Below are 14,389 nucleotides of genomic sequence, written 5' to 3'. Positions count from 1 at the left end.
AAAAAAGGAGGCTGGGAGGCGCACGCATGCGCAGTGCAGGTAAGTTTGGCTGGGGCTCGCGTGCCCGCACACAAATGGCTCTGCGTGCCACAGGTCCCCCATCACGGCCCTACACCGTTTCAGGCAAGTGGCTGGCCCGTCTCTCCTGGGAGTTGAAGTCCACCCCTGACCTAGAGCATTGATGCAAACAGAAATACAAGACACAACCTTTCTGCTTTTTTTTTTCCAAAGCATAGTTTTTCCTGAAATTAATTCTTTGTTTTATTACTTCATTGTTTTGATTTGTTTTATTGCTTTGCCTTTTACTTTGCTTTTTACTTTACTTTACTTTTACTACTTTACTTTACTTTTACTTTTACTTTACTTTACTTTACTTTTACTTTTACTTTTACTTTACTTTACTTTACTTTACTTTACTTTACTTTACTTTACTTTACTTTACTTTTTACTTTACTTTTTACTTTACTTTTTACTTTTACTTTTACTCTTTACTTTACTCTTTACTTTACTTTACTTTACCTTACTTTACTTTACTTTTTACTTTTACTTTACTTTACTTTACTTTTTACTTTACTTTACTTCTTTACTTTACTTTACTTTACTTTTTACTTTACTCTTTACTTTACACTTCACTTCACTTCACTTTACTTTACTTTTACTTTTACTTTTACTTTACTTTTTACTTTACTTTACTTTACTCTTTACTTTACTTTTACTTTACTTTACTTTTTACTTTACTTTACTTTACTTTACTTTTTACTTTACTTTACTTTTTACTTTACTTTACTTTTTACTTTACTCTTTACTTTACTTTACACTTCACTTTACTTTACTTTACTTTACTTTACCCTTACCCTTAACCTTACCGTACCTTACCTTACCTTACCTTCCTTGATTGATTGATTGATTGATTGAATGAATGAATGAATGAATGAATGAACGAACAAGCTGGAAGGGACCTTGGAGGTCTTCTAGTCCAGCCCCTTGCTCAAACAGAGAACCTACCTACCCCATTTCAGACACAAGTGATTGTCCAGTCTTTTCTTAAAAACCTCCAGTGATGGAGCACCCATAACTTCTTGAGACAAGCCGTTCCACTGATGTTGTGGTTCGCCGGCAGTAGATGCGGATGGCTGAGGTTTCGGAGAGCGAGGACTCGGATGAGGGGCCTGCGTGGGATGCAGGGATGGGGCCAAGACCATCAGGGAGTGGAGTGTTGTCTTTGGAGATGGTGGAGGCTGGCAGCAGTGAGGAAGAGGACCCCGAGGAGCCTGTGCCCAGTGCGCGCAGGGCTGCTCAAAGGAAAGAGCAGCTGCAGCAGCACGGGCGATTCGGGAGTAAGGCTGCGAGGCAATGGCCCCTCCCTTAAGGGATAAAAGCCAGCCTGAGAGACCGGGATTCTTTGCAGGAAGCAAGGAAGGTTTTGCACTCAAGTCTTGTGGACGTTCTGTTAGTTGGTGTTTGGAGACTCTTTGTGTTTGAACTATTTCTTGGCAACTTTATCTAGTGTTCTTGGCAGCCTTGCACCACCTTGTCAGAGACAATGAGTTTGAAACAGCCTTTTAACCGGGAAGGAACGGAATCTGTAAAGAATCATTAAAAGGTTTTGCTGTTACCTCCATTTCGGGTTCGTTTCCTTGGAACCAGGTTTGGGTCAGAACAACTGATTGATTGTTCAAAAAGTCAAGAAATTCCTCCTGAGTTCCAGGTTGCTTCTCCCCTTGATTAGTTTACATCCGTTGCTTCTTTTCCTGCCTTCAGGTGCTTTGGAGAATAGTTTGACCCCTTCCTCCTCTCTGTGGCAGCCCCTCAAATATTGGAAGGCTGCTCTCCTGTCACCCCTGGTCCTTCTTTTCATCCAACAAACCTACCCGATTCTTTGTATGTTTCAATCTCCACTCCCCTAATCCTCTTGGCTGTTCTTCTCTGCGCTCTTTCCAGAATTACATCCTTCTTATATCTTGACAACCTAAACGGGATGCAATATTCCAAGTGTGGCCTTACGAAGTGTGGCCTTATCTCTTAATGGTTGTCCCAAAAGTGGGTGTTTTGTTTTGTTTTTCAAAAGGCAACTGGATTTTCTTGGTTTTTTTTTTCCCTTGAAGACATTTCACTTCTCATCCAAGAAGCTTCTTCAGTTCTTGAAGTGAAGAAGCTCCTTGGATGACAAGCGAAACATCTTCAAGGAAAAAAACCAAGAAGGCCCAGCTGCCTTTTGAAGAAAAAAAACAAACCACCTTTGGGACAATCATTCTCTGGCTAAATCTCATTTTGTTTTGGGAATGTTTATGTCATGCCCTTGGTGGAGACTGACTCTGAGGGAGAGGAGGAACGGCCGACAGGGAGTGGAAGTGTGGCTCCGGAGGTTGTGGAGGAGGCTGGGGAAGGGCAGAGACCGGCTGGGAAGTCAGAGGAGGACCTAGGCCCATCCCCTCTCCATCCTAGGGCACGCAGGGAGGAGAGGATAAGGGAGAAATGTGGTCTACAGGGGAGGAGAGGGCCTTGATCCCCTTCATGGGCTGCAGCTGCGACAACTGAATAAGAGGACGGACCCGCGTAAGGGCGAGCGCTGGAAACAAAGCATGGAAATATCTCTAGTTTATGGTTCCTCTCCGAGTTTGGAGTCCTTCCCAGTGTGTGTTCTGTTAGCAACTCAATCTGCCTGCCTGCTTTGCCCGATTTGGGGTAAAAGTTGCTCTGTTTTTTTATTAAAAAATTCAATGTTTACATAAATATTTCCAATATTTACATACAAGCCACGCCCAGGCAGTCACATGACCACCAAGCCATGCCCACACATTAGGCCACGCCCACAGAGCCGTTTGTTAAGAAATTTGACTCTCACCCCTGCCTTAACAACAGAACTTTGGGCCACCATTCTGGTCGTTAAGTCGAGGACTATCTGCATCTTCAAGCTTCAGTTTCCTGGTTTTACTCCAGGAATACAACCCTGTTAAGCGAAGGCTGCCATCTGCTGGGAAGAAAGTTTGAAGGTTTTGCCATCCTAAAGGCATCCTAAAGGTAGTGCCAAGCTTGGATCGGCTTGGATCTCACACCAATCCAGCTAGTCCTCAACTTAACAGCCATAATTAATACCTGTGAAATATGAGTACCGCTTTATGGTTCCTCCCCGAGTTTGGTGTCCTTCCCAGTGTGTGTTCTGATATCTGTGGGTGTCTTCAAGCCCTTATCTTGCCTGGTTTGTGTTGCTTTTTCCCTTCTTCTTGTAGCTGTTTGCGTGAGAGTTTTTTTTGTCTTCCATCAAGGATATTCGGAGCTTGGAAGCAAAGTGAAGGAATAAAAGGGGCTTCACCTAGTTTTTTGTGACTGTGTTTATTTTGTATCCCACCCTGGGTCATCACAGTTTACTGGATACCGCCTAAGTGAATTAACGATACAGGCAAATCCTTGACTTGCTGAGTGACCGCTCAAAGTTACAACGGCCCTGAAAAAAACGTGACTTACGTCACTTTTTTTCACACTTAACGCCCGTTGCAGCATCCCCGTGGTCATTTGATCCAAATGCAGACGCCTGGCGCCCGACCCATTTTATGACGGCTGCGGCGTCCCGGTGTCACGGGGTCATCTTTTGCGTCCTTCCGACCAGCAAAGTCAGCGGGGAAGCTGGATTCGTTGAACAGCTGCAGAGATTCACTTAACAACGGTGGCAAGAAAGGTCGTTAAAAATGGGAGGGTGCAGTATTGCGGGCTTACTCTGCCCACTGCCAGCAGTTTGATCCTGACCAGTTCAAGGTGGACTCAGCCTTCGGTCCTTCTGAGGTCGGTATAACGAGGACCCAGATTGTTGGGGGCAAGAGGCTGGCTTTGTAAACTGCTTAGAGAGGGCTGGAAAAGCACTATGAAGCGGCATATAAGTCCAAGGGCTATGGCCATTGTGGTCGTAAGCCAACCTGTATTACATTCTCCCCTTGGGATAAAAACCTAACATGCATAAAACATATAGAGATTAAGTACAAGTAGTCCTCTACTTACGACCTTTCTCGCTGCGGTTGTTAAGTTTGCAGTGCGATTGTTAAGTGAACCTGGCTTCCCCCGTTGCCATTTGCTTGTCAGAAGGTTGCCAAAGCGGATTATGGGACTCCGGGAGGCTGCAACCGTCATAAATAGGAGTCACTTGCCAAGTGTCTGAATTTTGATCATGGGACCCAGGGAGATGATAACAACGGTCTTAACTGTGAAAACCGGTCATCAGTCCCTTTTTTTCAGTATCATAGTAACTTTGAATGGTCACTAAATGAACTATGGTTAAATCAAGGACTACCTGTAATTACTGCAGATCAATAATAACCAAGTGAGCTTCCTCAGGGAGGTAAGTTTCCTTCCTTCCTTCCTTCCTTCCTTCCTTCCTTCCTTCCCTCCCTCCCTCCCTCCCTCCCTCCCTCCTTCAGTGGTTACAGAGTCAGCCTCTGGCCCCCTTCCTTCCTTCCTTCCTTCCTTCCTTCCTTCCTTCCTTCCTTCCTTCCTTCCTTCCTTCCTTCCTTCCTTCCTTCCTTCCTTCCTTTCCTTCCTTCCTTCCCACCCTCCCTCCCTCCCTCAGTGGTTTACAGAGTCAGCCTCTGGCCCCCAACAATCTGGGTCCTCATTTTACCCACCTCAGAAGGACGGAAGGCTGAGTCAACCTGGAGCCCATCAGGATGGAACTGCTGGCAGTGGGCAGAACTAGACTGCAATACTGAGTTCTAACCACTGCCCCACTATGGCTTGTTCTTTCGTTCCTTCCCTTCCCTTCCCCCTCCCTCTTTCTTTCTTTCTTTCTTTCTTTCTTTCTTTCTTTCTTTTCTTTCTTTCTTTCTTTCTTTCTTTCTTTCTTTCTTTCTCTCTTCCTCTCCTTCCTTCCTTCCTTCCTTCCTTCCTTCCTTCCTTCCTTCCTTCCTTTTCCTTTCTTTCCTTTCTTTTCTTTCCTTCCTTCCTTCCTTCCTTCCTTCCTTCCTTCCTTCCTTCCTTCCTTCCTTCCTCTTTCCTTGACCCAACCATTTCCTTGGCCCCTAACCATTTTCGTCTCTTTCTCTCCAACAGTTCCTCTTTGGGATTTGGCCTGTTCTCCTAGTAGAATCAACGAAGAAGCCCTAAGAAGCGACAGGTCCAAGAAGGAAAACAGCCTCCAGACCTTTGACTGTACCCTGGGAAGCTTTTGGCACTACCCCCCCGCCTCCTGCCAAAAAAGAGAGATTTTCTTCTTCTTTTCCTTTCTCCATGCCCGGAACGACAGCGCATCTCGACGGATCAAGCACCCTCACATCTACCAACCTTCGTTGAGAAGTTTTCCTTGTTATTTGCTTTGTTAAAAGCTCTGCTACAGTATTTGGGTTCCTGAAGGCCTGGTGTGGGGAGGCAGTGCCAGGGCACAAGCAATGGCTGTGCATTTCCCACCCCCACCGCACCCCCAGAGTCATTCCTGAAGTTTTCATTTGACCGGTGAGATGTCCGTTCCATGGCCGATCCGAAAGAGGACCCGTGCTCCATCTGATGCTCTTAAGGCAGAGGTCTCCCAATCCGTGGCAACTTTAAGACTTGGGGACTTCAACTCTCAGAATTCCTCACCCCTGAGGAATTCTGGGAGTCCTAAAATGGCCAAGATGGAGACCCTTGCTCTAAGGGACTCAGCATTTGTTTCCTCATTACTGTCATCTTGTAATAAGTAGGGGGGAACTTTGCGGTCCTTGGTGCTCTCTGAGCTCGCGGACGTTTCATGACCCAGCTAGGTGACCTCATCGGTCCTAGTGGAAAGGAGGAGGAGGAGGAGGAGTGGGGTAGGGTCCTTGGTGCTCTCTAAGCTCGTCTTTTTTTTCCCCCTTGCAGACGTTTCATGACCCAACTAGGTAACCTCATCAGTGCAGGGGGGAGGAAAGAGAAACTATATCCCATCAGTGTTTCAACTTTTTTCGTGAATCCCTTCCCGGTCACGATGCCTTTCCAAATCCGTTGAATTTACGGCAAGCTGTTAGCCCATACTTCCAAGGAGCATCGGGATGGAGGAAATTGCTTTTAATGAAGCCCGTGGATTAATGCAGGCTCTTCAGAGTCGTCGTTCTGGACCTCCAGATCCCCAGTGTCAGGTTTCCGGCGGTTACCCCCATTTAAATCACGAGTCTCGAGCCAAACTTCCAAAACTTCAAAAGGATTTATTGGGAGTAAACATGCCAGCACTGCCTGGGCGTAGCTGACTCTGAGGCACATCATTCACTGTCCCCCTTGACCCACGTTTTCCCTCCATCCCTCTGGGTGTATCGTAATTCATATCCTCCAATGGGACACCTCCATAGCCCAGAGTCCTCAATCAGGCTCTCCAGTTAGATTTTTGCACAGCAGAAACTTTGGTCGCCTAGTTACTATCTTTGAAAAACGCTTTCAGCTTCCAAGCTGCCGCACTGCTCTTCCAAACCCCTTTCCCCACCTCCCTTGCCTAAAATGGGGCAAAACTCCCTTGACAAATGTCTCACTTAAGAACAGAAACTCTGCGCTCAATTGTGGTCGTATTAAAAGCCTTAAAAGCCACGATGGAACTGCTTGTGGCTTTTAAATTCTCGTTAAGAAATCTGCCTGCAAATGCCTTACTTAGTTAGTATGTTCACCTACTCCTGCCAGGCTCCAAGTCTTCCTCCCACACTTCATTTGCAAGCCGACCCAAATAAGAATCAGGATTCCAGCAGTTCCCCCCAATTAAATTCTGAGTCTCGAGCCAAACTTCCAAAAACTTCAAAAGGATTTATTAGGAGTAAACATGCCAGCACTGCCTGGATGTAGCCGACTCTGTGACACATCATTCACTGTCACTCTGGACCCTGGTTTTCCCCCACCCCTCTGGGTGTATCGTAATTCATATCCTCCAATGGGACACCTCCATAGCCCAGAGTCCTCAATCAGGCTCTCCCGTTAGAATTTGGCACGGCAGAAACTTCAGTCACCTAGTTACAATCTCTGAAAAACCACGTATGGAATGCACTTTCCATTTCCAAGCTGCCGCACTGCTCTTTCCAGACCCCTTTTCCCCCCCTCCCTTTCTGTTGGCAACTCTAAAATTTACCATTTTAAAAAAAAATGTTTTTATGAGTCGACACCCAGATTCTCAGCCAGCCTCCCCAAAAGGCCCCTCTGGCAGGCTGGAAACTAGAAGAGCAGCCCGTTCAGTGCATATGCGCGCGCTGGGAAGGCGATCTTCCAGATTCTGGCGCATGCATGCGCCCGGCCACCTGGTCTTTCCTGTTTCCGGTGCGCATGCGTGCACGGAGACCAGCTGGCCAGGGCACATGTGCGCCCCCCGAAAACTGGAAGGTCATCTTCCCAGCATGCACGTGTGCACCGTGCGGCTCCTCTTCCAATTTCCAGCAGGCACATATAATGCGCGTGCTCCCATTCCGGCACTCGGTGCCGAAAAGTTTCACCAACGCTGCCCTATTATCATTCCAGGCAAATAGTTGTCCAGTCTCTTCTTAAAAGCCTCCAAGTCTTGGAGCAGCCACACCTTTTGAACACCTTTTCCCCAAAAAGCATGCTCCAATTTCCTCCCACATAGATTTTCTTGATAGAGAAAATGCATAGATCCCTAGATTCTCCGGGAAGGAGGCGCCTTGTTTAAGGGTATAAAGCAGGTCTGTCCAGCCTTGGCAATTTTAAAGACTTGCGGACTTCAGCCACACGCCTGCCGAGGAATTTCTGGAAGTTGACCTCCACAAGTCTTTTAAAAGTTGCCAAGGTTGGACACCCCTGGTATATAAAGGACACCTTGCAAATCTTTTCATATATCTACCACTATAGCTGCTAAATTCCAGCTTTTATTCCCGGCACTTTTCCATTTTCCTAGCCATACTCAGTGGGATGTTTGGATCTGGCAGGCCGCTACTCGTCCACGCTAATTTTTTTTTTGGCTAGACTTTTTTTTTTCCCTCCAAGAACAATTAAGCTACAATTAGACGACTTTCACCAGCAGCCTGATTGTTTCCTTTTCCTGGCCAAAGAGCCATCAATCTTCTAGAGCTGCTCTATTAATTATTATTATTATTGTTATTATTATTATTTTTTAAAGCTGTGGTTGTACAAAAAATATTCATCAGTCGGCTTCTTTGCAAGTCTTTCCTTTGGAATTGTGCGGCGTTACAAAATAGCACGAGAACAGTTTCCTCCTCAAATCCTGGCCCTTCACAAAAGAAAGGATATAAATGGAATGAATGTATGCTGAAACAGCACAAAGTGTGCGTATATGTGTGTGTACACACACACACACACACACACACACACACACACACATATATATATACATACACACACACACACACATGTGTATATATATATATATACACACACGTATACACACACACACACACACACACACATATATATATATATATATATACATACATACATACATACATACATATACATATACATATACATATACATATATATAAATACAGAAGCCTGATGATGGCTGATGAGATTCTGCCGAAACGTTGCTACAACTTTAAAAGCACAACTATAATGACGTGGGAAAATACCCGAACAAAGCTGAATGCCATACATATATATATAAATACATACACACACATGCACACACACACATATATAATGTTAATCACATGCCTTAACAATGCACCACTGTTATTAGTATTTTTTAAAGTGAAATGCAGTATTTAACATTCTTCCCATGCCATATCCGTCACTGGACATTGGTGATTATGCTGGTGATCCTACTTAACGTAAAATCCTTCTGTCTGACTTCACTAAATTGCTCTTTGTATTCCTTGGGATGAAAGAGTTAAGATTTTGGAGGCTTTTGCTAATTTGTCCCTACACTCCCTCCATCCCCATAAAACCGATTACTCTTTAAGAGGAAATATTGCATATCTTTAATAATTTAGACACACACACCCCCGCCCTTAATGGTCAAAATTGAAAATGCTTGGCAACTGGCATGTACTTACGACAGTTGCACTGTCCCAGGGTCCTGGGATCCTCTTTTGTGACATTCTGACAAGCAAAATCAATGACAAAGCCAGATTCTGGGAATTCTGTTTGGCAAAATCGGATCCTCCTTTTGAATGGGATTCATTTCATTTTGATTCACCACGGATCTCCGATCCTTCCCGGTCGATCAAGTCAGGAAACAGATCCTCACAAGTGATGTGGCTACAGCGACCTCATCTCAAAATATTTTCCCTCCTTCCCTCCTCCTCTACAAAGGAAAATCGAGGCCCTGAACTCTTGAGTTTCTTTCTAATGTCCTCTTTTTATCCTGGGCTTCAATCGTGTTTTTTTTTGCTAACTGGCTACAGTTCTTCTCCCAACATCGAAATTTTACCGGTTGCCAAGGTATTTGATTTGATGATGGGAAAATTCAATCGATTGTGGCTGATGCAATAAACCATGGTTAAACTAACCGTGATTTAGCTTCTCTTCCTCCTTCCCTCGTTAACATGGCTCCTGACTTCCAAAACCTCTGAGAATCTGCTCAGTACCTAGCGTTACCTCTGTGAATTCCTAACAGTGGTTCTTTATTAAAACATAATGTCAGCAGCAACAACTTCTGTGTAATTATTGAGAAATTGGAAAAATATCTTGCAGTATTTGCATCTTACAAATATTGCAGAGATTGGAGCCTGCTCCTTGGTTTGGCTGAATTGCTTACAAAATCCCTTACATTGCTCCATGCTCCCTCCATACTTACCCCAAACGTTTAGGATTCTACACCAAGGAGTACCAAGCTAAGAACATTTGACTATTTTATGTCCTGGTTTTGGTGGAAACCTGATGGTGGAAACCATCAGACCATAAAAAAAACGCCGAGGAACTCCTAGACAGGCCTGAATTCTCAACCTGAGAACTTGAAGCTGGGTGGACTTCCAACTCCCAGAATTCCCCTTTTTGTCCGGGGGATGCCTAGAGGTGGAGTTCTTGCCTCACAATCAGGAGGCTGTGAGTTCGACTCTAAGTAGAGGCAGATATTTCTCTTCCCCGGGCACACTGAGAATATATCCGCTGAACAAAACTCCGTATCGGTGACAGGTAGGGCATCCGGCCATTGAAACACTCTGCTAGCTCCATTCAGTTGCTCAGACTCCACCCCGCCAAGGATGATGAGGTCGTTAAAAAGAGATGATGATGTGTGCAAGATGAAAGAGGCAGATGTTTCCCCAGCGCTCCACTTCATTTTGCCAGATGTTCTCCAAGGCCTCAGCCAGATGTTTCAGAGAAATACTTCCACCTATGCAAGCTCTGACCCTTGGCTCCTGCGGCGAGGCAGACCGCCAAGCTGGTTAAGTATATCCTTGGCTGTTTCTGTTTCATGCGAATTTCATTTCTAAGCTTCTAAATTGTAACCTCTCTGGAAGGACACACTTAACCATCTTCTAACTAGCCTTGGTTTGTGGGGACAAAGTTTAATAATGCACTGATTCTGAAATGGTTTACGCGCGTCGATTCAGCCTGCCAAAAGGAATAAGTGATATCTTTTTTAAAAAATTATTATTATTATTATTATTATTATTATGGAAAAGCAACCAAACCGTTATGGTTTTTATTTAATCTAGATTTGGGTTGGGGTTGTTGTTTTTTTCCCCCTCCTATTTTACAGGTAAATTTACCATGGCTGAATTATGGAAACAGCAGCTAACTGTATATAAAGACCAATATAATAAATAACATTGAAGCATTTTGATATATTGAAATACGTCTAAATGGGGCTTGTCTTACCCGTATCTCTAGATGCAGATTCATAAAGGCAACCTATAATGGCTTTTTGAGAATAATGTATTTAATCCGTTCATTCTTAAAGCACTAATTATGAATTTATAGCTAATCAATACCATTAAAGGACTTTGGTTTTTTAATTAAAATCTCACTGTGGTCTCTTTTTTTTTCTTTTTTCCTTTAGCACAAGGGTTTTCAATCTTGACAGCTTTAAGACTTGTGGACTTCAACTCCCAGAATTCCTGAGCTAACCTGACTGGAGGAGGAATTCTGGGAGTTGAAGTCCACAAGTCTTAAAGCTGTCAAGTTTGGAGATGCCTACTTCAGCACAAGAGTCTCGAAACCTGGCAATTTTAAGAGTTGTAGACTTCAACTCCCAGAATTCATGTATTCGGCCTGAGGAATTCTGGGAGCTGAAGTCCACATGTCTTAAAAGTTGCCAAGTAAAGTTGTCTAGCACACACACACACATACATACACACTATCCTGAATTTTAATCTAAACTTCATTGCGCTGAAAGTAACTCCTTATACAGAACAACAGAAGTTTTACTAACCACCCAGAGTTAATGAATGAATGAAATTGGTAGCCATAGAACTTACAATACAAGTAGTCCTCGACTTACGATGAGTCGTTTTAACAACCATTCAAAGTTATGACAGATCTCCCCAAAGTTACTTGCGACCCAATTTCAAAGTTAGGAAAACCTCATACACATACACTGTTCTGACCCAGACTTCGTAAATGGTAATTAATCAAAAACTTGTTTTTAAAAGCAAAACCTATGTTAATGCAACGCTGGGAATTACTTTCATTCCCAGCCAGAACTAATCTTAGACAGTTCCCCAAGATAAGCACATGCCTTTCAGTTCTGTGGCATGCTGCCAAAAACAAGAAGTATCCAATGAACTATAAAAGAAACCAACCGAAGTACAAGAAAAAAAACAACCAAAGTACACAGAGCTTCAAGGATTAATCCGAACAGAATGAACGACTTTGCTTCCTGCAAAGGTTTTGTCATCTTGGCCTGATTTTTTATCCCTTATGGGAGGGGCAGTCATTTCCCAGCCTTATTCCTGAGTTGCCCCTTTTGTCTCAGCTGTTCTCGCCTTCTAGCAGCTCTGCGCATACCCGCACTGGGAACAGGCTCCTGCTGTTCCTCTGCCTCACTGCCGCCAGATTCCGGAGCCTTCGGAGTCAGCACCCCACTCCCAGGTGGTCCTGGCCCCAACCCTGCATCGGATGCAGGCTCCTTGTCCGAGTCCCTCCCTGACTCCTGGACTGGCCCAGGTTCCTCCCCACTGTCTGACTCTGCTGCCGTCTCCGCAGGCTGCTGACGGACCACAGCAACATACAACAGTTTGTTTAATGCAGGCTTGTCCAACCCGCAGCCCACAGGCCGCATGCAGCCCAGGTCGGCTCGTAATGCGGCCCAGTGCCCACCCCAACCTTCGTGCAAGAGGACGAGCCAGCGAGGAGGAGGAGGAGGAGAGGCAGGCGCGAGGCGGCGCGAGGCGAGCGCCACGCCAAGCAGCAACAGAAAAGGCGGGCGCCGTCAGAGCGCTCCTCGTGCCGAGGCAGCCGCAGCCCAAGAGTCCTGCTCCTCCACCTCCTGCTGTTGCCGCCGCTGCCGCCACCGCCGCCACTGCTGCCGCCGGAGCTGTTGTAGCGGCTTCTGCCCCCACCGCCGCCGCTGCTGCTGCACCGATCCTCCCAGTCCTTGCCTTCCAGTCCTGCCGCATCCAGCCGGGCCATTTGCAGGAGGAGAGGTAGGCCCGAGGTGGGCGAGCTTTCTTTCCCCCCCACACCGCGTTCCTTTCTCCCTGGTTGACTATTTTTTATGATATCTTATGAAAAAAATGTTTTCTATGGTTTTTTTTGGATGATCAGGTATCGTTACTGTTATTTTATTTTATGTGTGGCCCAAACCAAATTTTCATCTTCTAATGTGGCCCAGGGAAGGTGAAAGGTTGGACAAGCCTGGTTTAATGATTGTTCGAAGTTACAACGGCATTAAAAAAGGGACACAGATGGTATAGAAATAAGTAAAGGAGTGAGGCAAGGATGTCCACTAGCTCCATTCTTAATGTCATGTCCCTGGTGGAGACTGAGGGAGAGGAGGAACAGCCGACAGGGAGTGGAAGTGTGGCTCCGGAGGTTGTGGAGGAGGCTGGGGAAGGGCAGAGGCCGGCTGAGCGGTCAGAGGAGGACCCAGGCCCATCCCCTCTCCATCTTAGGGCACACAGGGAGGATAGGATAAAGGAGAAACGTGGTCTACTGGGGAGGAAAGGGCCTTGATCCCCTTCATGGGCTGCAGCTGCGACAACTGAATAAGAGGATGGACCTGCGTACGGGCGAGCGCTGGAAACAAAGCGTGGAAATATCTCTAGTTTATGGTTCCTCTCCGAGTTTGGAGTCCTTCCCAGTGTGTGTTCTGTTAGCAACTCAACTCAATCTGCCTGCCTGCTTTGCCCAATTTGGGGTAAAAGTTGCTCTGTTTTTTATAAAAAAAATTCAATGTTTACATAAATATTTCCAATATTTACATACAAGCCACGCCCGGCCAGTCACATGACCACCAAGCCATGCCCACACATTAGGCCACGCCCACAGAGCCGTTTGTTAAGAAATTTGACTCTCACCCCTGCCTTAACAACAGAACTTTGGGCCACCATTGTGGTCGTTAAGTCGAGGACTGTCTGCATCTTCAAGCTTCAGTTTCCTGGTTTTACTCCAGGAGTACAACCCTGTTAAGCGAAGGCTGCCATCTGCTGGGAAGAAAGTTTGAAAGTTTTGCCATCCTAAAGGCATCCTAAAGGTAGTGCCAAGCTTGGATCGGCTCTCACACCAATCCAGCTAGTCCTCAACTTAACAGCCATAATTAATACCTGTGAAATGTGAGTACCGCTTTACAAAACCCTAGTTAAGGCCACACCTGGAGTAGTGCAACCAATGTTGGTCACCACACTGCAAAGAAAAGTTTTTGGAAAAAAAGGGTCAGAGAAGTAATAGAGGGAAACTCACCAAGGAGAGAAGCAAGCTAGAACTAAGGAGGGATTTCCTGACAGCGAGAACAGTTAACCAGCGGAACTACTTGCCACCAGAAGTTGTGAATCCTCCAACACTGGAAGTTTCTAAGAAGAGATTGGACAAGCATTTGTCTTGACATGGTGAGGACTCATGTTTGAGCTGGGGGCTGGACTAGAAGACCTCCAAGGTCCCTTCGAGCTCCATTCTGAACTGAATTGGGTATATCTAGTCTAGAGAAAAGAAGGACCAGGGGAGACATGATAGCAGTCTTCCAATATTTGAGGAGCTGCCCCAAAGAAGAGGGAGTCAAGCTATTCTCCAAAGCCCCTGAAGAGGCAGGACAAGAAGCAACGGATGGAAACTGATCAAGGAGAGAAGCAACTTAGAACTAAGGAGGAATTTCCTAACGGTGAGAAGAATTAACCAGTGGAACTGCTTGCCACCAGAAGTTGTGGCTGCTCCATCCCTGGAAGTTTTCAAGAAGAGACCAGTAGAACCTCAAGGTTGTAATTAATTGTTCATCCTGATCAGAATTTCTAGTGGCCAGGAGGGGGCAGTAGGAGATGCTCCATTGGTCTCTACGGTGTCTTGCATCCATCCATCCTTTCTTTCTTTCTTTCTTTCTTTCTTTCTTTCTTTCTTTCTTTCTTTCTTT

General features: G+C 45.4%; 1 protein-coding gene and 1 long non-coding RNA gene across 2 annotated transcripts in view; both read left to right on the top strand.

Annotated features, from left to right (window-relative positions):
- The window catches only part of ACER3 (alkaline ceramidase 3), a 55,096-nt gene extending 44,246 nt beyond the window's left edge, over positions 1 to 10,850 (top strand). Inside the window, exon 11 of the mRNA XM_087937839.1 lies at positions 5,038 to 10,850. Coding sequence (XP_087793965.1) covers positions 5,038 to 5,091 — 54 coding nt within the window. The 3' untranslated portion in view covers positions 5,092 to 10,850. The remainder of the gene's footprint in view (positions 1 to 5,037) is intronic.
- LOC148125223 (uncharacterized) overlaps positions 1 to 14,389 on the top strand; it is a 301,326-nt gene that overhangs the window by 194,893 nt on the left and 92,044 nt on the right. The gene's annotated exons all lie outside the window — the stretch shown is intronic.

Source organism: Pseudonaja textilis, chromosome 7 (genome assembly GCF_049901715.1).
Source record: "Pseudonaja textilis isolate UNSWEBS1 chromosome 7, rPseTex1.2, whole genome shotgun sequence".
In the NCBI taxonomy this organism is placed as follows: domain Eukaryota; kingdom Metazoa; phylum Chordata; class Lepidosauria; order Squamata; family Elapidae; genus Pseudonaja; species Pseudonaja textilis.
This window is presented reverse-complemented; position numbering and strand designations above follow the sequence as displayed.